The 21,394-nt window shown below is 40.2% G+C and overlaps 2 protein-coding genes across 2 annotated transcripts in view; one reads left to right on the top strand and one right to left on the bottom strand.

Moving 5' to 3' along the window:
* Nucleotides 1–21,228, top strand: part of LOC134869241 (collagen alpha-1(XX) chain) — a 39,705-nt gene extending 18,477 nt beyond the window's left edge. The window contains exons 14-42 of the mRNA XM_063890727.1: nt 644–773; nt 898–1,037; nt 1,296–1,422; nt 1,577–1,716; nt 1,817–1,949; nt 3,472–3,617; nt 3,751–3,880; nt 4,786–4,902; nt 5,011–5,157; nt 6,039–6,095; nt 6,743–6,781; nt 6,878–7,016; nt 12,955–13,097; nt 13,506–13,615; nt 15,048–15,206; nt 15,291–15,368; nt 16,292–16,378; nt 16,483–16,536; nt 16,859–16,954; nt 17,072–17,125; nt 17,231–17,284; nt 17,378–17,431; nt 17,601–17,672; nt 18,268–18,303; nt 18,418–18,484; nt 19,129–19,317; nt 19,396–19,473; nt 19,621–19,782; nt 20,425–21,228. Of these exons, the coding sequence (XP_063746797.1) occupies nt 644–773; nt 898–1,037; nt 1,296–1,422; nt 1,577–1,716; nt 1,817–1,949; nt 3,472–3,617; nt 3,751–3,880; nt 4,786–4,902; nt 5,011–5,157; nt 6,039–6,095; nt 6,743–6,781; nt 6,878–7,016; nt 12,955–13,097; nt 13,506–13,615; nt 15,048–15,206; nt 15,291–15,368; nt 16,292–16,378; nt 16,483–16,536; nt 16,859–16,954; nt 17,072–17,125; nt 17,231–17,284; nt 17,378–17,431; nt 17,601–17,672; nt 18,268–18,303; nt 18,418–18,484; nt 19,129–19,317; nt 19,396–19,473; nt 19,621–19,782; nt 20,425–20,453 (2,967 nt within the window). The 3' untranslated portion in view covers nt 20,454–21,228. The remainder of the gene's footprint in view (nt 1–643; nt 774–897; nt 1,038–1,295; nt 1,423–1,576; nt 1,717–1,816; nt 1,950–3,471; nt 3,618–3,750; nt 3,881–4,785; nt 4,903–5,010; nt 5,158–6,038; nt 6,096–6,742; nt 6,782–6,877; nt 7,017–12,954; nt 13,098–13,505; nt 13,616–15,047; nt 15,207–15,290; nt 15,369–16,291; nt 16,379–16,482; nt 16,537–16,858; nt 16,955–17,071; nt 17,126–17,230; nt 17,285–17,377; nt 17,432–17,600; nt 17,673–18,267; nt 18,304–18,417; nt 18,485–19,128; nt 19,318–19,395; nt 19,474–19,620; nt 19,783–20,424) is intronic.
* Nucleotides 8,713–12,527, bottom strand: LOC134869250 (zinc finger protein 862-like). The gene is made up of 3 exons (XM_063890739.1): nt 10,317–12,527; nt 9,950–10,170; nt 8,713–9,771 (listed from the first exon to the last, which is right to left on the bottom strand). Exons 1-3 carry the CDS (start codon nt 11,520–11,522, stop codon nt 8,883–8,885), a joined length of 2,316 nt encoding a protein of 771 aa, XP_063746809.1. The 5' UTR covers nt 11,523–12,527; the 3' UTR covers nt 8,713–8,882.
* Nucleotides 21,229–21,394: the final 166 nt, after the last annotated feature.

Genomic DNA, 21,394 nt, shown 5'->3' with positions numbered 1-21,394 from the left:
ACCTTTGCTGTGGCTGTCCTCTTAGTTACCCTAGTAAAAAAAACATGTGCCTATACTGGTGCACTGATCCCACCACCACCTATACCATTATCTGTTTTATTGTTTTTATTATCATGCCTTTTACCTCCTTGTGTCTTAAAACACACTATTTTATGTAGTCATGCTGCATGTGTTCCAAAAAGGTCTTACCATCTGATCAGAGGTTTAATTTGTGATGTGTGCCCTGTTGTAAAGCACTTTGAGCTCCCCCTGCTGTCAGGAAAGTGCTATATGTGCTATAAACTGCCTTCAAAACAACAGCATAAAGACTTATTTGAATAAACTTAAAATAATTCTGCTAAATAAATACACACATAAGGGTGTATGTGTTTAAAGGACATTTCACCCAAAATTCTGAAATACAGATGTCTCCTCTTACCTGTAGTGCTATTCCTTACCTAGATGATTTCAGTGTGAGTTGCGATATTTGGATGAATGTAACTAGCACTCTTGTTTTGAGTAGTTTTATGTTGCAACTATTTTTATTTTTACCAAACTACACCTGCAACCGTATCACCGTATAGAAGAAAGCAAGCATCTACTCATAAAACATATTAACAAACCACTAACGCGACGTTTGCATTGTGTTTGTGTTTTTCTGCAGGAGAAATACGGTGCAGAGCAGACCATGGTGGAGCTGACGGGCTTACTCCCGGCTACAGACTACTCTGTCACTCTTTACGCTCTGTACGAGGAGGATCCCAGCGATCCTGTCACCGCTGTTTCCGCCACACGTGGGACTTACCAAAACATCCATTTTTGTTCACATTATTTAATCATTTCAGTGGACTCACATAATTTGTCTTCCACCCCCTTCATCTTCTTCATACACCCCTTTTATTTTGTTCATCCCTGCAGTCCCCCTCCCACCACCCATGAGTGTTCAGTTCCCGATGGTCACCCACAGTATGCTGAAGGTGAGCTGGGTGCCCGGAGCAGGGGACGTGCCCGGCCACAGAATTACATACAGCACCAACCACGGCAGTGACGTTAAGCAGGTTACTTCAATTTTTAAGCCTTTTGCTTCCAAAACCATCCCTAGAACTCAGATCTTTATTTTCAAAATGAGAGATACATATTAAATATATTCCAAGCGACTCAATAGAAAATATAACAGTGGTCTGTGATATCAGCCAGATACATCTATATATTAAGTTAGCTTTCTTTCAGGCATCCCTTTCAAACTGCTTTGTATCATAATAAACAAAATACAAATATGAACCTGAGAATAAGCATACCATTTCCTCTCTTTCCAGGTCGAGGTAACAGGACTGAACTCAGTGGTGGTGCAGAACCTCTCCTCTCTGTCCAGATATCTAGTTTCAATCCAGTCTAACTACCCACAAGGCCTCTCTGCAGCTCTCACCAGTAACATCACCACACGTAAGACACACACACACATCATCCTATTTGTTCTATGATGCGTCAAAGACTTGTGTAACATCACAGCAGAGAGAAGAATGATTGAATTAAACCTGAATGAAAAATAAAAGTCTCTCTTTTTCTCCTCTCCTGACACATTCTCATTCTCTCCTAGTGAAGGTGCCTTCCCCATCAGACCTCAGGGTGACTAACTTCTCCGACAGTGACATCACCGTGCGCTGGCAGGCCGGGGCTGAGGATGTCGTCTCTTACCTCATCAAGTGGATCTCCCTCAGTGGAGGAGACTTGCAACAGGTGGGGGTGGATTAAAAAAGGTGGAGTGTATATTGTGTGATAATGATGACTGTATCACGTTAATGTAATATTGCTGTTTTCCCCCTGTCTGTTTGTTTAGCTGAGGGTGAGTGGGGAGAGTGAAGGGGCGATCCTGGAGGGGGTGGAGGACGATAAGGAATACCAGATCTCTCTGTCTGCACTTTATGGAGATGGAGCTCAGAGTGAAGCAGTGGCCATACGCTACAGCACCTGTGAGTGACACACACTCATTTACACACCACACAAATACAAATTAGCTATCAGCAGCACAGGGGAGTTGCATCTGCTTGCAAAAATCAAATCTGACCGTAAGGAAAAAGGTACTTATTTTGTGTTAGCAAGTTGAATAAGATCACTGGCATGTCTTTCTTTCCTTACGAGGCAGCATTCAATTGGTTTCATGGATGAAAACAAATTAAGGAACTTTTTTTTTTACCATTGATATTCTTTATAGCAAAACAGACCTCAACCACAGATCATTTTAAGAGAATATCCTGTCGCTGAATACACTGTCCAACCCTGCATAGATTAATGCAGTACATTATTCATATCACAAATGAATCCCTCTGTCCACTTTGAAGGCCGACCATAGCTTGCACTTAGTTTGGTGTCTGCTCTATAAGAACCTTGGTGTGTGGGTATATGTGTGTGTGTGTGTGTGTGTGTGTATGTTCAGCCGTGGAAAAAATTAAGAGACCACTTCAGCATTATAATTTTCTCTTGTTTTATTATTCATAGACATGTCTTTGAGTTTAATTAATTGTATTGTATTCTATAAACTACTGACATTTTTTTCTGTGTTGGAATTCAACAGACACTGGAATGGCTGCCTTACATGTAGAGATAAAGATTTAAGAAAAGGAGTGGTCTCTTCATTTTTTCCGGAGCTGTATATCTTTCCCCACTGGAGTATATTTAACACTTGGGCTAAAATAATGAAGTATCACGTTTTTTTAAAGTTATTATCTGACATCTAGATGGATTGTAAAAATGATGACTTAATCTATCCATGCTTCCTTCAATTCTAACAAGATACCCAGCCCCCTGCTAAGGAAAGTATCCCCTCAGTATGATGTTGAGGGTGTTTGTTGAGGCGTGGGCGGTGTTAGGTTTTGGCCACAAATAGCTCCTAAGATTTTGTCCAACATTCCGTTCTCAAGACATATTTTGATGTGTTTTTTTAAAGCGAGTAATAGCTTATTTTCAGCTGCTTTCCCATACAGGTTTTTTTTCTGCAAAGCTTTGATTTGATTTACTGGTGCATGCTAACAGATCAGGTGGCAGTAGCTCCGTCTGTGGGGACTTGGCTTAGGAACTTGAGGGTGGCTGTTACACACAAGTCCCCCAACAGACCACATTTAGGGAGTGTGGAAAGGTTTGGAGAGGTCCCTGCTCACCTCCTGGGCACTACTGTGTTGCCCTTGAGCAAGGCGCCGGACCCCCCACACCTCCCAGGGTGCTGTGGAATATTCTATACTGCTCCTAGTGCTAGGATGGGTTAAATGCAATGGTCAAATGTACTTGTGTGCCGCTGCGGTTTCCTCACAAATGATGCACACTTTATCTCAATTTGTAGCCTATCCCAAGTTTTCACACCTTTCTTCCAGATTTACAGTTGAAAAAACTGTTCTTAGTATTCTATTGTTGGAGGGCTTAGGTAAACTATTATGACTTTATCTTGGCATTTTATCTTCTCTCATCAATAAAGATTTCCTCTTCGTATTTCTCCTGCAGTGTCTGGCGGAGGTCCATCCGGCATCTCAGTGACAGAGGAGACACCAGTCAGCATGGTGGTGAACTGGGTGCCTCCCAACGCTCACGTCCTGCAGTACCGTGTAACCTACACCGCGCTGACTGCACCTGAGAGCCAGGACAGCACTGTGAGTGTTCTGTAGCTGCTGCGCAGTAAATTACAGAGCTCAGGGGTCACAGAGAATCCCCCAAACTGCAAATTAGCCTCATCAACGTTCACTCTGAAAGCTTGACATTAAAAGGTGTGTTTGTTTTCTACAGGTGTTGGTCCCAGGTGGTGAGAAACAGGTGGTGCTGGAGTCGTTACAGCCAGACACGCGGTACAGCATCCTGGTCACTGCAGAGTACCGCAACAGAGAAGGAGGCAGCGGCTCAGCTCAGGGCAAAACCAGTGAGAGACACACTGAACACTACACGCACTCTCTGAAAAACTGAGCTGCTTGAACACTTGTGTGATGCTTTCTAAACTTGTGGTACATTAAAAGTGAAATGGTAACACCCTGCTAGATTTATGTAGAAGAACCTTCTATTTAAGATAGGTAAATATTAAGGAACATCTATCAAGTATCAATCAATAATAATTATAGCACTCAAGGTCTCAATATCTCAAAAACCAGGGCTGGTTTTTATAAAGCTGTGCCGCATAACATATTTATCCTAATGTGTGACAAGTCCATGTCATGCATAAAAGTTCCTCTAAATATAAAAATGAATGACTGCTAATATGACAATAACTTCATTAAAGATACAAAGTCTGTCCTAATACACTCCAAACAACAACATCAAGAAGTGGAAATCATCAAGGTTGTAAACCGATTGATCCAAAACTATGTAATCAATAAAGTTTTTATAGTTATGTGTGTATCATTTTTAAACCCTTAGCTATTTTAAACAGAGGTCTTTGTACAACTTTGAACAACCACTATTTAGACTCGTAGGGCAATATTTCCGATCAGTCTTTATCAACAGCAAAACTGTGTCAAATCATCCATTTACAAGCCCTGTAACACGGTGTGGAGTATAATCCAGTCCCATTTATGCGGTCGTATTCTTACTACTTCCCAAACACATGCATTTTCACTATAACTATTTAAAACAAGAGCAAGCAGCGCACCTGTCTCAATATGTGACACTGTTTATCCAGAAGTGTTATTTGTTTCTTGGAGAACATTACTTACATAGCCTTAAAGGAACAAGACTTCCACTACTGCAATCAAATATTAAATGAGGTTGTTAATGTCTTGATATTCTGAATGGCCTCCTGTTTATATACCTTCTGTCTGTCTCTCCCTGCAGCCAGTCTGCGGGTCAGCAGTGTGAGTGTAGTGCGCTCAGACCAGTCCAGTATCTGTGTGTCCTGGAGACCTGTGTCTGCTGTGGATGGATACCGTATTGTCATCCAGTCTGTCAAAGGTAATCATATGTCAAATGTAAAGTAGTTGACAACTAGTGGCTTCATTAGCCTCTGATAATGTACCCCTTGTTTTGTGTATGTCACCTCTTTGTGTGCATTGTGTACAGACAAGCAAACAAAGGAGAAAGCTGTGGCAGAGTCCAGCAGCAGTCACTGCTTCACTGATCTGGAACCAGAGACTCTGTATCGCATCAGCGTGCACTCTCTGATCGGCTCAGCAGAGGGCGCAGCCGTCTCCATCCTCCACCCAACAGGTCTGAGCGCGATAAAATAAGATAAGAATGACTTTATTAATCCCAAAGTGGGACATTTTTGTGTTGCAGCAGCATAATACAATACAAGGCATAGAAACAATTAGAATTAAAAAGAAGAAATAAAAATGCTAAAGTGTAGACATCTCAAAGAAGAAATAGAAATAAAATAAAACTGGCATTAGAGAAAAGATATATACAGTTGACTGTGAAGATAAATAATCTATAAACTGTCAGGCAAGTAAACGCTATTGAAATGAACAAAATATAAAGCAAGATATTATATACATAATAGTGGAATGAATGGAATATTGAATCAAATATAAATGTACAATGTAAAGTGTAAAAATAAGACTGACACTGCCTTACATGAGGTAGTTAGTTTCCTTCATTAACCCTTGTGCCTTTTAATTCAAGTTGTTGGATGTCCTAAGAGATTCAAAAATGTCCTTTTTAAATACTTTTCATGAAAAAAACTATTTAGTTTTATTTTTCGCTTTAACTCTTTAAACAGATCAGCCCTGATCTTAAATACCAAACAGTCTGTCATAATATAAACTCTTTAAATGCCAGTTACTTATAAAAATATAATACAAATCCTGTATACTATCTTCACACAGGATTGTTTTCCAAAGTCTCGGATATGTCAGTGATAAGCAACAATATTGATTTTGATGCATTTTAATTTTTTATGAAGGAATCGAGTTAAAAAAAACATGTTCTTGTTGGCATCTGTTTGTCAGATATGAAAACAGGATCGACAAGGATAAAATAAAATAGATATAAAATGTAGGTGTAAACAAATTGTAGGATGCTTGAAAAATAATCTTAAGTCTTAATATATTTCGTTAAATGTCTCATTATTGTTTTTACTCCTTTTACAGCCACAGCTCCTGCCAGACTTCCCATTCATCCCCGGATGTACCCCATACACAACGAAGGTGACCCATGATCACATTACAATTATTATTATTAGTCTGATTAGTACATTTATTTATTTTTTAAGTCATTTTAGTTCAAATTGAGCAAACTAGTTATATTTTTAAACCCAGGAATCCCCAGAGAGTACCTAGATGAATCTAGCAAAACTTAAAACTTGATTAGTTTTTCCTTTTTCTTCATCCTCTAGACATTAATGCAATGAGAGAGTGCAACAATTAGTTTTAGTGATTCCAGTGACATCATTTTCTAATAGCTATGGGGACTTTATTATCAATTTAGACGCCCTAATGTCAATCAGTCCATCAAATCACCTTCTTATTATTACAGAAGGATTCCGCTGAAGGGTGATAAACATCAATAACACATTCCTCTCTGTGGTAACAGTGTTTATTTGGGATAATCAGTTCCCTTCTCCTTTTTGCTTTCTACACAGAAACATATTGTGATGAACTCATTCAGTAGGATATGTCAATTTCCTTGAGAAGAATGTTATTTATGAATCTGATTGAATTGAAAATCATTACAGTGTAGCTGTAGCGCACGGTCAGATTGGGGCTACAGGTATACAGGTTCCTTAAGGAAAATGCAATACATCCCTTCAATGTTGTTTTTGCTGCTTTGATCATAATGACTCCTGCTGTTACAGTCTGCCCTGAAGTCACCATCAGAAACAGCATTGTTAAAGGTGAGACAAGCTGCAGACTTAGAGGCTCTAACTCACACATCAGATCCTTTAAAGTGATATCTCGTTTTATTTCATGTCCTGTGGTTGTTTGTTTAGGATTCGACATGATGGAGGCCTTCGGTCTGACTCGAACAGCTCACTCCTCTGTGGAGGGCGTAGCTGCCGAGCCTTTTGTCTTCAACACCCTCCCTGCCTACACTGTGTTCAGAGACATCCAGCTGACACAGAACACCAGGTGAGATCCTCTCTGTCACTGCTTTTCTCCCTTTTTCTTGTGTTTGCTGTCTGAACCTGGCTTCAAAGTCTTCCCTGGCTCAATCCTCACAGTTGATCATGCTCCTAAGGTGCATTTGCTCCAGCACCACCACATCTTTTCATAATTAGAAGTTTTAATGGCGCATTCACACACAAGATCTGGTTTTACTTGAGATTTTTCTGGTGATCTGTCTGTCTAGAATACATGTTTAAGCTATCTTGACTTTTTTTTAGTAGTTGTAGTTGAATTTGGTAGGAGAAAGGGGGTTCAGGCTTCCCTGAGAACACATGATCCAGTCAATTTATTAATTTTGTATTTATTTGTTTATTTAACAGGGACAGTGCTAGGGGTGGGAATCAGCACAGTCCCCATGATACAATACTATCGCGATATTTTGGCCACGATACAATAGTATTGCGATACGATATATTGAGATATATAATTCCACACCTTTGAGTTAACACTAGAACCGCCAACACTCGCAGACATATCATTTTTGAAACATTTAATTTGTTAGTTTTCATCCTTTTCTTATATACTTAGGACTTGACACAAAAACTATTTAAAACTCAGTTAATGGGATTCATTTTTAAATTGCTTCAGTTTATAATCAAAACAGATCAAAAGTTCAGTTTCATTTTCCAATAATCAGTAAATCTACAAACAGAAAACAACATATATAAAATATAAAATAGCTAAATGTGTAAGGTCTAACTTCAAGTGTGTGTTTTGCTCCGCTCAGTGGTCCATCACTGCGGCGGAACTGCAGGTGATCTGGGCGGAGCCGCGTCAGCAGTAGCTGATCCTGATCACTGATCTCTCTCTGCCGTTCGATTATACTTCACTCGCGTTTATGTCCATATCGATCAGATCCAGCTACTTATAGCTAATGGTATGACTGCCTACTTATCAAAGAACACCTAAATAATATGCGTTGCTTGGATACGGGGTGTAGCGGCAACTTATAGTGCAGCATTATGCATATGTTTACATGAGGGGTCAAAATGACCCCGTAAATCGATACTTGGTGTCAGTGTATCGATAAAATATCGCCACGCAAAGTATTGCGATACTATGCTGTATCGATTATTTCCCCCACCCCTAGACACTGCACATTAATACACATTGCTTGAAATGTTTCATAGGTAGAAAAGAGGCTAGTTTTTATCTGTAGTCCCTGGACATATTTTTTCAGAGCCCCCCTATAAAAAAAACATTACAAACATGCAACATAGAGGCTCGCAAAACAGGACATGCCAATAAAAACAAAAAAACATGCACATCATAAAAGCCCGACGGGTAACATCAGTACAAATAGACCGAGTGCAGTATACCAATAGCAGTGTATGAAATTCGGCCAAAATAGGAGCTAGACCACAGGGCTAGTAACTTTCAAAAGTTACTAGCCCTGGTGTAAAGTTACTAGACCAAGCAAATCAATGTATGTCGTAGGCACGCGCATCACGTTTTCACATCATACACCACAATTTTCATAATAATAATAATTAAAAAAGCGATTTGGCGGACTTTCAGCTCAGAAAAGATAAAATTGGACATTATTGTTATTTTGTATTTGTGTTTTCAGCTATTTTTGGCATGATTGTATTATCAGTATACTTTAGGCTGGGATAAGTGACAGCGCTTTACATTTTCTTCAAAGAAAAAACACAGCAGATTACAAACAATAATTTATTAAAGTAGAACAACAGACTGAGAACAAGGGACATGAACAATATTAGCAGTGGATCAAACGATCAACATCAGTTCATTTAGGCAAAATGGTAATACAAACCGTAATACTTGCTGTAATAGCAGTAGTAATTGGTCTACAACAGACTACCACAATCATTCCTCATCCTCACCAACAAGACCTCTATCTTCCATCTCACCATCGTCAGAATCTACATTATCCTCCATGTCTGTAAACCAGTCTGAGTCATCAGAGTTTATCTCATTGGTTTCAGCTTCAACTACTGCACCCCCAGCAGCTTCAGCAACCATTTGAGCACCATCCACTCCGTCAACTCCATCAATCTCTTCCTGCACTTGTTTGGCTCCCTCCAAAGCTGCCATTCTGCCTTTCTTTCTTCCCTCCATGAAGTTGGGTCTGCGATTGTGGTTTTGATTCCACTGGTGAATGGCAGATGATGGATCAAAATCCTTTGTAGGTTCTGAGTGCAGCTGAATTGTCATGAGCATTGTCATGGTGGTAGCCTTCAGTCTATTCCTGTACTGGGACTTGGTAATCTTCATTTGAGAGAATCCTCTCTCACACTCAGAGGTGGCGGCAGGGAGTGATAAGACCAGATCAATTACATGCAGGATATTTGGAAACGTGCTCTTGTAAAGCTCAAACACAGATGGCCAGGACATGGAGTGAATCTTGTTCCCCTGGTTTTCGTACAATGCTTGTTTGAGGGAGGTCCACTCTGCTTCGATTGCACTTACATCTACTCCAACATTGTCGAAGTGCTCCCTGTAGTGGTCGATAATCACTCCAATGAAGTCATCCCCAAAATCATCTTCATGCTCCTGAGGCCATGACTGCATGTCCGCTATTTTTGTAGCTTTGAGGACTTCACCTCCCATGTCACTGAATCTCCGGGCTAGTGAACCAACCAATGCCTCAACGACCTTCTCAATCTGGCCTGAAGAGTGGTCTACCCCTGTTAGGGTCTGACCTTCAAAGGAGTTACAGTCTCCCTGCTGGAGTTTCCGCTGCTCAGGTCCTGCCCTGAAATAGTGAAACCAGCACCAAAACCATCACCACCAAAAATAAAGGCATAAAACAGTTGTGATTTACAAAAGAACCAGCAATAGCAAAGAGCATTTACGTAAATAAGCAAGTGGTTAAACAACTAATTAGAGCAGGAAATGACTTCATGATTTAATGAGCAATGTATCTATATTACCGGTCCTTGAATTTGTTGATGCTGGTCATTGTGGCCTTCAGTGCTTCATGTACATGATAGGTACAAACTTCTCTCTGCTGCAGCGTCTTCGACAGTTTGGAGAGAACGGCCAGAATGTCACTTAGGAAGTGGGCAAAAGTCATGGCATCTTTGGAGCGCAGCGTTTTCAGGAGACCTTTTGCCTTTGCTTGCATACCACTAGCTGTCCTGGTGGTGGCAACCTGCAATTCATTTAATATTTTTTTAAATTTCAATTTACAAAAATGTATTTCAATATGTTGCCACAGTGGATATCAGATGATATCATTCATGCAACAGAAAATTCATCGGGCTGTTAATAACATGTTATTATTATCAAATGTCTTACTTGACTGAGATGAAGAACAATTGCACGGTAACCACGCAACATGTTTTGCAGTGCTGTGTGGGTATGGCTAACCCAGCGCGTTCCTCCAACTCGGACAGGCCAGATCTTGGAGATGTTGGTGGTACTGAAAGCTGCCTTCAAACCAGCGGCCTGTTTAGGGATCCTGTAAAGCTTGTACAGAGCATCCAGGAGGACATAGACTTTGATGAACAAAGAGGCTTGTTTCATGGCTTCTTTGAAGGCCAATTCCACCCTATGGGCCATGCACTGCACCATCAGTATGTCTCCACTGATTCTTTCCCGCATGAGAGCGATCACCCCAGCCTTTTTCCCGGTGTTGACAGCCGCCCCATCGCCAGCAAATCCCACAATCTTCTTCATCATTTCTTCCTTTGGGATCCCCGGGAGCTTTACAGCTTGCATTATAGCATCATAGATGCCATTGGCATCTGGTTTGTCACACTGTACAAGTCCAAGGAAATTGCAGTGAGTCTTGCCATCCACTGCAAAGTGCAAGTAAACAATCTCTTGTTCAGTGGCAGAGACATCTGTTGATCCGTCGGACATTATTGTGATAAACTTAGCACTCTTTACCTTGTCTTCAATTGCTAGACGGGTGATTTCGGCTATAGCAACCAAAAACTCCTTACAGCTCTTTTCATTTCTGTAGGTGCTGCCGAGATCCAGGCCCTTCTTCTCATCCATCTCACACATCCATTTGAAATCAGAAACTGGTCTGCAGTGCATGGCAAGGGCGTGGGCATTTATGAAGAGTATCTTGAGCTTCTGAAATACTTTAGTATTCAAAGTCTCAATGGTCTTCTCGGCTATGCTCTCACCTTTCTTCTTATTCCTGGCCTCATACTTCTCCTGGGCTTCCTTGTGGCCGTCAGATCGTTGGTGACAGACTAAAGTGTCATGCTTCAGGTTTTGACACCCTTTGACAAAGGAACCTTGACTTCGCTTTCTGAAGATATCCCTCTGTTGTCGGGTTTCAGCATGGGGGCCGTATACAGTTTGACATGGCAGGCAGAATAAAGTTTCACTTTCGTCCACAATCAACCAAGGAAATTCTGCTTTCCATGCAGGCACTACACTTCGTTTCCTTTTAGTGGCATCGTATGCCTTATTCACTTCCTTTAAATCCATTTTCTTTTTCTTTTCAGGTGGTTGGTTAGGCGTGAGACCACACCACTGACGGAGCATGATTTTGCTTTGTTATTGTCAACCTCTCTTGCACAGCATCTATAAGATTGATTGTGAACATGTATTTATTCATTCTTTATACAGTACATTTAATGCTAGTTCTGATTATATTACTACTATTACTCACAGACTTGCAGTCAGGGGAGGCAGAGGAGGCAGAGCTAAATGTGGTATAGGGCCAAGCCCTTGGACTACTAAACTTGTTGACTTGTTATAGTCATTTTTTTTTCTATAGGCCTATTATTATTATTATGGTGGGTGTATGGAGTTTGGAGTTTTTTTGTATAATAATCTGCGAAATCCCTAAGACAAACCTTAAATAAAATCAAAAGTGAATAGGGCCATTACTAGATCAACTGCAGTGAAAACGCAGAAGGGAGGCAAACACAGTAGCTAGCTCTGCCTCAATGAGGGGGACGTGCGAGAGCGCACCAGTCGGGGTTATGCTTGTTCTGCCGTTGATCTGAGCTACGTTATGAGGCTACGTTATGTCTTTGACGTTTATGACCTTGTTCGTCAAAATGGCAGATTTTATAGTGATTAAGATAGGCCTACTCGTAAATCTGACTGAAAGTGGAAGTGTCTGCCTCGCCAGCCACGAACCTCACCGTATGTCACTGCTAGATCTAACATCTCCTCATTGACATCTCCATCCATTTTTTATGTTTTACAAATTATTTAAAAGTGCTAGTTATACAAATCACCCAACATTTAACAGTGTACACGATTAGCATTCAGGCAAACTCATTACAAATATACTCCTGTGTGACCTTAACTTCTAAAACCAAGATTATGTTCACCGTAAAATGACGTGGCTTACCTATAAGATTGAACGCTAACTTTATTACATGTTATCGTGGGCAACACACAGCATGAACCCTACGGGTTATCAGAAGGGACAAAAACATTTGAATAAACAAATTATTAAGACACGAATGCAGCGTGTGCGAAATAAGACCAATCTTATGTTGTGCAAGAGAGGTTTACAATAGCAAAAATAGGTTCGCGATGACGGCCATAATGCTTGTAATAGACGCTCCGTGCAAAGGGGCTGTAAAATTGCCAGACACACGGGCAGGCAAGTGCATAGAGTTACTAGCCCGGTAAGAAAGTTACTAGACCCGGGCTTGCGGGCGTGTCGTTATTTCGAACCCTGCCAATAGATATTGAATACTGATTAACCTTCTCTCGAAAAAAGCTCCAAATAAACTCTATGCGGCTTCTTCTCTATGAGTGTGTATAACCTTCCACAGATTAAAATAACTTTTTCAGATAATCGTGCTGCACCTCCTGTATATGAAGTTGATCTGAAGTTGAATGGGAGAATACACCAGACCTCTCTCTGTCATTGTGCAGCAGTACAGTTGCAAACATGTTTTCTGTATTTTTAAAAGAAAATGGTTGGATGTTTATTTCCTCTCTCCCCTTTCAGGTTTATCCACCCTGCAGGTTTGTCTCCAGAACACACCATCAGCATCGCCTTCCGCGTGCTGCAGGAAACACCCAGAGAGCCCTTTGCCCTCTGGCAGCTCACTGACAACGACTTCCAGCCCAAGATGGGAGTGGTGCTCGACCGTGAGTTACCTTTCTGCATCTCCAAAACAAAAAGAAGCGTCATCATCCATTTATTCCAGATGTTAGTTTGTCATCAGGGTCTCTACATAGTGAACCAAATCTCTAAATGAACCTCAAAGACACATCTTAAATCTTAATAGAGACCAGCCGTTTTTATATGTTTTCACTGCTTTAGTTTATTGTTTTACTTACAGCTAAAGAAATGAATGGATAGTAATCATTGAAAAAATGTAAAATGAACTTAATGGTCCGCACAAAGATTCCCAATGTGTATGGCTTTACTACTTCTCGATGTTAAATGTAAATATATGCTGAATATCTTTCGGGCTGTTGGATCATTTAAAGCTCTTGGGATGTAGGAAATTTGAGTTGGAATAAAAATCTTCTCTAATGTTTTGCTTTCCACAGCTACGACTAAACACCTGGTGTACTTCAGCCTGGACTACCGGGGAGAGGTGCAGGAACTGACCTTCGACCAGCGGCAGGTCCACAGACTGTTCTATGGCAGTTTTCACAAGGTGAGATAAAAGACACTGAGCAGGGCGGGGAGGACATAAAAGACTCACTATCATTAACCAAAACGTGAAAATCTGGTTTTTAAATCTTGTTTTATTTCCTTATTTCCATCTGCTGTTTTACCATGTAACAATATAAATGTAAAAACATGTAACATACGGAAAACAGCATGATGGGAAGGTGGAAGAAAATACACATAATAAAGACCAACAACAAAGTAGAAGAAGGTAATGGGGAGAGATGTAAGAGGCAAATTAGAAACATATTAGAGCCTGCAGCTGCAATTTTATATTCCCTTTGTTGAATGTGTTCTCAGAGTCTGCCTTATCACCACTCTGACGACTTTTTCAAAATTGGCAAAACCATTTGGAAGGTTTTTCCTTAAACTTGATTTATTGTTAGGACTCAAATACAAATAGCTGTATCTTGCATACTACGTAACAAAACTCATATCACACAATTGGAATCTATGAACCAATAAGCTAAATATCAAAGACATGCCTGCATATAATGTGCAAAAAAACAAATACTTAAGACACATAATAATCACAGGTTTTCCCTAACTTTTAAAAATAACAATACTTAATTGATTCAATTCAGATTTTTGATGTGGTCTTGAAGTTGCTCAGTAATTCAAGACCTGATTTTGAGACCAATTAATCTTTGCATTTTTTCTTACATTAATCTAGTTTGTGTAACGTCCCGAAGATGTCCTTATCGCAAATCCAAATCCGAATTTAGGCAAAGAATAAAAAATAGGACATACAAAATGTAATCTAGCCTGGTCAATCTCGCCTTATATGACACACTAATCTATGTTTCATGTCATTTTTTATTATATGTGAGCAGGCACGTGCACAGATAAACCTCAACGGGGGCTCAAGCACTTGCCCTTTTGCCCTCCTATTAGAGAAGTCCCATTTTTTTTGTTGATTGAACTTGCATCTAATTATCTGAAGCTTATGTGCTGCTTTTTATAATTGTGTGCCTAAGTATTATATGATATGTAAATGTAATGATATTAAACCAAGTCTTTGGCACATAGTAGTATCTTAGCCATACAATATCAGCATCTTCGTATTGCACGTCATTACTGAAACATTGTCCCTTATTCCTTTATGGAGAAGGTGGTAAGAGACATATGGAGGCCAGAGAGAAAGTGCATCTTTGTACGCAGTACTGAGAGGGCTAGTTACCATGTGAGAAGAATTTACCCAAATATATTGAATTTCTTTGCATGTATCATAAGCTAACTGTCATGTAGCAGTGTTTGAACCAACTGCATGGGTTTATTTAAAATACATACAATTTATTATCCCAAAAATAGTTATATATTTATTTGAAAGTAACAAAATCGCCAGCTTGACCTTTTATTAATTTGGCCTTTCCTGCCTGCTTGTGAGTAACCAGTCCTCTTTCTCCTGTGGTTGGCAGATCCACCTGACTGTCAGCCAGGTGAGCGTGTCCCTGTCTGTGGACTGCCAGCGCGTGGGGGAGAGGCCGGCCCGCCCTCTAGGCAACCTACCCACCGACGGCTTTGAGATGCTGGGAAAACTGGTGAAGACCAGAGGACCCAAAAGTGGCTCTGCACCGGTACTTTTTGACTTTATTTTATGTAACTCATTTAGGTTTGTCTCGAGAATAAATGTCACCTTAAACACCTCTTTCCTGTTCCAGTTCCAGCTGCAGTCCTTTGAGATCGTCTGTAATACCACGTGGGCTTTCGAGGACACCTGCTGTGACCTGCCTGCAGTGGTCAGTCTCTTCCAATTACTTCTGTTGAACTCTAACTTGGTAGAGGTATACCAGGAGTTGATGCTGTTGACAAATGAATGAATGAGCTGCTCGGGTTTAGTGCCTTCGTATTATGTTGCTCAGCTCTTGTCACCCTACTGTGATAAAATAGACTTATTATATCTAAGAAAACTGTCTCATAGATGCGTGACTGACACATTCCTAAAGATAAGATTAGATTATTAGTTTTTAATTCAGTTCCAGCAGCTTATACAAACATATTCACACTTTTACATATTGTTTTTCTTTTCATCAACTGTATCAGCATATTTTATACAAGTAGAGAAAGATTAAAGGAATTGAAGAGAAGAAGAGTAAATGCATTAAAAATAAATATAAGCATATTAAGAAATTAAATTAAATAAATGAAAAAATATATATAAATAAAGAAATACAAATAAAACCTGCAGAAGGGGGTGGACGGAGGACTTGTGTGTTAACGTGTGTACTCATTTGCCAACACCTATGCCGCTACAGATATTGTGGGTCGGGAGGGCATAGATTCTGTCATGATTCAGAAGGTGTGGGGAAATTTGGATCAATTCACTGTATTAGTGTAGTAATGGCAGGGTTCCATCTTCTAATAAATATATCTGTTTGAAGTCTCAAAGAATATGTAATTTGTTCCATCTGATAGATTAGATATACTTTTTTGATTCCAATTTGGGATTTTTTTTGTTAACAGCATGGAAACAATACATAGCACACTATGTGAAGATGAAAAGGAGTACAAAATAATCAGACATAAGCATACAATGTTTCTCAAAATAGAAAATAAAAGCGTAAAAGTAACACGTTTTTGCAGTGGTTATAAAATAGTAAAAGATACACAAAAGCTGCCTAAATGTCTTCCTAACATGTGTGTAAATGTGTGTGTGTGTCAGAGGGATGAGGAGAGCTGTCCGGCCCCGGTGTATACCTGTACCTGTTCCTCTGATGTCCCCGGAGCCCCTGGTTCCCCCGGATCAACTGTATGTCACCGTGAGATCTGTCTAATGCCTGGAATATTTGCTGAGTCACATTTTTGTGCTGCTTGTTGTTGGATAACACGTTTGATTTTTCTTGTTTTCCGTAGGGAAGGCCAGGTACTCGTGGTGAGAAAGGTGAAAAGGGTGACCAGGGTCAAAAGGTGAGTAGAAATATGAATTTAGGCTTATTTTGATTTAATCTCAGGCCCTCGTCAAATACCAGAGCATTGCAGGTAAAGGTGCCGGAAAACCTATATTACACGACCCTGTCCCACTTTCTTTTAAGTCTCTTTTTCCCCACAAATGACTAAAATTACAATTTTATTCTACCTGTATGGCAATAAAATCTGTCGGATTAGTAGTACTTTTTCCTTTCCATCAGACTGGACATATAGAACAGATTTCAAGGTTAACAGAACATCTGATTATTTTTATGTTTTAGTATGTTTAGCTCTAAATTGATTGTTGTTTTCTGTTTTTCAGGGGGAAGTGGGTCCTGCAGGAAAGCCTGGATTTGAGGGAGGCCTCGGAGCCCTGGGGAGCATAGGGCCCCGAGGCATGGCTATGCAGGGCAAAGTGGTGGGTAACGCTCTTATTATAAACCATATATTGTGTATGGTAGTCTAAACCATAGTATGGAGCTTGCTAAGCTGGATTTAAATCTAGTAAAGTGTATAAAATGTACTTCCTCTCAAGGGTCCACCCGGTGCAAGAGGGGAAAAGGGAGACCCTGGGAGGACAGGAATCCAGGTGAAACTGAAAAACAGAAATAGAATAGAATTTTAAAAAATCTTATTCCTGTTGTCTGTAAACCCACCTACGTGCCTCTCATAGCGCTCTTTGCATTCTCTGCAGGGTTTACTAGGACCTCCAGGTTCAAAGGGGGAGCAGGGGGTCCCTGGCCCTCCGGTAAGCTGCTCAATCCAAATCAGTCATTGTCAGCTTCAGCTGAAGCAGCCCCCCCTCTTTATTTTTCATCATGTCTCTGTAATGTGTTCACAGGGTATTCGGGGGCTTGAAGGAAATATTGGTGGACCTGGCCTTACTGGATCAAGGGTAAGATGGGAATTAATTTTAGAGCCATTACTTTTAGAATTTGAGTATTTTCTGCTTTGGGTCTCGCGTGAAATTTCCGGCATATTTGTGCTTTCCTCTAGCATCCTCCTCAGGCCAGCATCAGAAACACTGCCTGCTGTCTACACACCCATCTCTTTGTATGTTACAGGGTTTCCAAGGAAGGCCAGGACACCCAGGGCCGATGGGTGAAAGGGGGCTCTCAGGACTGGTTGGCCCTACGGTAAGCCCAGAGCAACAAAGTGTGTCAGAAATACAGATACTGATAGTTCTTAGGGCCTTCAAAGAAAACAAAAGCAAGTACTGACAAGGAAGTTACTTATACACTCATCAGGTATCACTAATCACCCTGATGTTAGACCTCTCTGACCAGATGTTACTAATTTGAATCATGTATGTTGTACCAAAAAGAAATGTTCCCCTCAGCCAAGGCGGATGGAACTTAGTGGGAGGGTGTAGCATGGCCCTATTTTTTAGAGCTATTACAATATTATATTAATATATTAGTGTGTTAGGGACCTGGGCCCTACCTTAGCTAATAGTTGGGATCAGCAAGAGTACATCTTCATATATGTAGGGATTTTTAGAGGCTGTTACAGTCATGATTTATCATATGTGTGCCTTTCACCCTCAGAGGACAGTCATTGTTGTGCGAGACCTGCAGCGCTTTCATTAAGGATAGACTTAGATATGTTGCCCCCGTTCACACAGACGCTCAGTGTATGATGAGGGTGGGGAAAGAGTTTACAATCGTTTAGATGGAGCAGGGAGACTCACTGCCCTTTTGTCTTAATGCTTCTGTATCTTTTGCTTTACAGGGTCTGCCAGGGGGTAAAGGGGAGCGAGGAGAGAAGGTGGGTTCATACTGTCACACTAAGAAAATCTTGTCCTTGCAGTGCCCATTGCTTTATAGCGAATGTATAAAAGACATCTTTTATAATAATACCTTCTTCTTGTGAATCTACCAGGGGGAACCTCAGTCTATGGCCATGATCTACCAACTGGTCACACAGGCCTGTGAGCAGTTAGTGCATAGTGAGTTTCCATGCATTAGAAACTGGAGCTGGTACAATGATGATATCTGCATATTAAGGGCAAAGACACTAAAGGAGAATGCTTTGTTTTTAATGCACTTGTCAAAAATGGGAGTTTGGAATATTTTTGCTTTTATAACATTGAAGACTATTGGAAAGAAAATGCACAAAATACACATTTATTATTACTATTTTTTTTTATATTTATGTTTTTTAGGAAATAAACAAGGGAGGTTTTATGGTGATATTAATTAGATAAATGTAACTATGTTTACCTGTAGTCTCCTGCAAAATATATGGAGTTTTACAATACGCAGTTTTTAATTATTTAAGAAATTATACAACGATCTCTAAAAGCCTTTGACAGTAATATGTCAACAATACCAATCTAGATTTTTTTTTAACCTGGTTTATTAATTTATTACTGATCTGGAAATCTTTGCAAATTATACCATTGATAATAAGATTATTTTCCATATTTAAACCTTATAATTAAAGAAATTCATAATACTAAACCGGGGAAGTGTTATTGTGGTTCAAGTAATTTGATTCCCCTTGACTTTTTGACATTCTGACTTTTAAAAGGTCCAGATGTAATCATATTGTCCTGCTCAGTCTTCATCCAGAGTCGTGTGTGTTTTTCAGACGAGGTGCTGAAGCTCGACATGTTCATTAATGAGATCAATCGTAAGCCAGCTCCAATTGAGGAGCCGGTGGGGCCTCCCGGGGAACCTGGTATACCAGGGCCTAAGGGCCCACCAGGTGGCAGGGGCAACCAGGGCAATGTTGGCTCGAGGGGGAGACCTGGGAGGCCAGGATATCCTGGAGAGCAGGGTAAGACTTTTCCCTGTAGATGTATTAGTGTTTGTTGAAATGAAAACATTTTAAGGGTCCAGTGTGATCATTCTACAGGAAGAAGAGGCATGCTAGGGGCCAAGGGGGATGCAGGGCCAAATGTCCAGGGGCCCACAGGGATCAAAGGATTTGCAGGTACCTTTCTATAAATCATTTGTTTCATCTATCACTGTATTAAAGTCCATGTCTGTATTAGTCCTTTTTTAACAGGTTGTTATCATTTATTATATATATTATACCAGGTTTATACTTGAAGTCTACAAAGTTAACTTTCTTCTGCAGGGCCTCCGGGTGAGGCCAAGCTGGGTGACCAAGGTTCTAAAGGAGATGATGGTAAGTCAGGACCCCAGGGGATCAGCGGACCACCAGGACAGCCAGGAGAGATGGGACCCCCGGGAGTGTGTGACAACAGCGGCGGCTGCAACAGAGCCCCCGAGCAAACAGGTACGCTACCAGGATGGGCCCATTAACTCAGGCTACAGTAGGTCTGGTCATGATGTCCAGTGGAAGGTATTTACAGTGGCTGCGTAAATAATGATGATGTAAGCTGAGGCCCAAGTCAATAAACGTTTCTAGAGATGCAGCCAGCAATCGGTCAACCTCTTTAATATGTCTCATACAGTCAATTTTGTAAATAAAATATACACATATGCCGCATGATTGTTTTATGTTGGCACACAGCTGCACAGACAGTAACGTTTCACATGCACCACACACTCAAACACATTGTAGTTTTAAAAGTTCTACAGCATGGCTAAATAAGACATGAAGATTTAAATTTGTAGTAACTGCAAGTCAATAATAAGCCATGGAGGAGCAACTATAAAAACTTTTTTTTTATAACAAGAAGGTCCTTTAACTGAAGCTGTTTGTGGCTGATCAGGTAGAGTACAGTGGGTTTTTTTTAAGCCTAGTAGCTGAAAATAGCTGTCTGAAGGGGCCAAAAACGATCAGATTGAATAAAAACAATCAAATTACGGTTAAATTTGATGCAAAAAAACCTAGTGTTGACAGGATACAAACTCATGTAGTAATAAGGTCCTACAGTACGTGTTGACTCTAGTTGTGTGTGCTCTCTTCCCACAGAAGACCCCGATTACGGCTACCAACCTTGAAATTTGCAAGCAAGCAGACGACAGACGTCTGTTTGAAATGACTATGATTCCTTTGGAGCTGAAAGCCAAACTGGGAATGGAGCTAAAGAAAAGCAGCACTGAAGAGTTTTGGTGTGTGGAACGTGCCACTGACTGATGCGGAAGCTTCACTAGTTTCATCATGTGTGAGAAAGCGAAAAAAACACAGGAAGGGTCACTCTTGGTCTTCTTGTTACAATGATCCTCGACATAAAAAAAGGGCTGAGAACTCAACAAAGAATAAGAGAGAAGCTTTTTAATATAGAATAGTGTTTTGATGAACAGATAGCATCATAAAGGAAGATATTTTTTCATTGGGATTAGTCAAGTGCTGTCTTATACTCCATATTCGCACTGAAACCTTTTATTACTTTTATATATTCATGCACTGTATCAATGCCAAGTATTTTAGCATCTGTGCTATATTTCTACCTTTTGCATCTGCCATTCTAACCTTAACTGCCTCAAGGATAATGAAAGTGCATAATCCATGGTGATAAAGCTTATTTTTAGTCCATGGTATAACTGATACTGTGAGAAAGCCTGTTGTCATGTGTATGATAATGTGTATATTGTTTATTATAATTACTGTATGCAGTTATTCATGTGTTATATTTTGTACTGTATGTATTCATATGGAAAATACATGTTTACATTTTCTGGTTTCAATGGGATTGGGGTGAGAAACATTTCTGTGTGTGTGTGTGTGTGTGCGTGTGTGTGTGTTTATCTTGTAAATAAATCACGTTAATGTGTCTCTGACAAATTGTGTGCTTTTTTCAAAAATACCTTGACTGGGGGCTTGTTTAGTTTAGTGTTATGACGTTTTGTAGTAGAGGGCAAGAGAACATTATTTAGTTAGCTAACGTTTCTTCTTTCTCGGAACCGGTTTCAAGAGACAACTGTTTCCGGGAGTGTCTATT

Source organism: Eleginops maclovinus, chromosome 1 (assembly GCF_036324505.1).
Source record: "Eleginops maclovinus isolate JMC-PN-2008 ecotype Puerto Natales chromosome 1, JC_Emac_rtc_rv5, whole genome shotgun sequence".
In the NCBI taxonomy this organism is placed as follows: domain Eukaryota; kingdom Metazoa; phylum Chordata; class Actinopteri; order Perciformes; family Eleginopidae; genus Eleginops; species Eleginops maclovinus.
The sequence above is the reverse complement of the archived record's forward strand: the minus strand, read 5'-3'. Positions and strand labels throughout refer to the sequence as shown.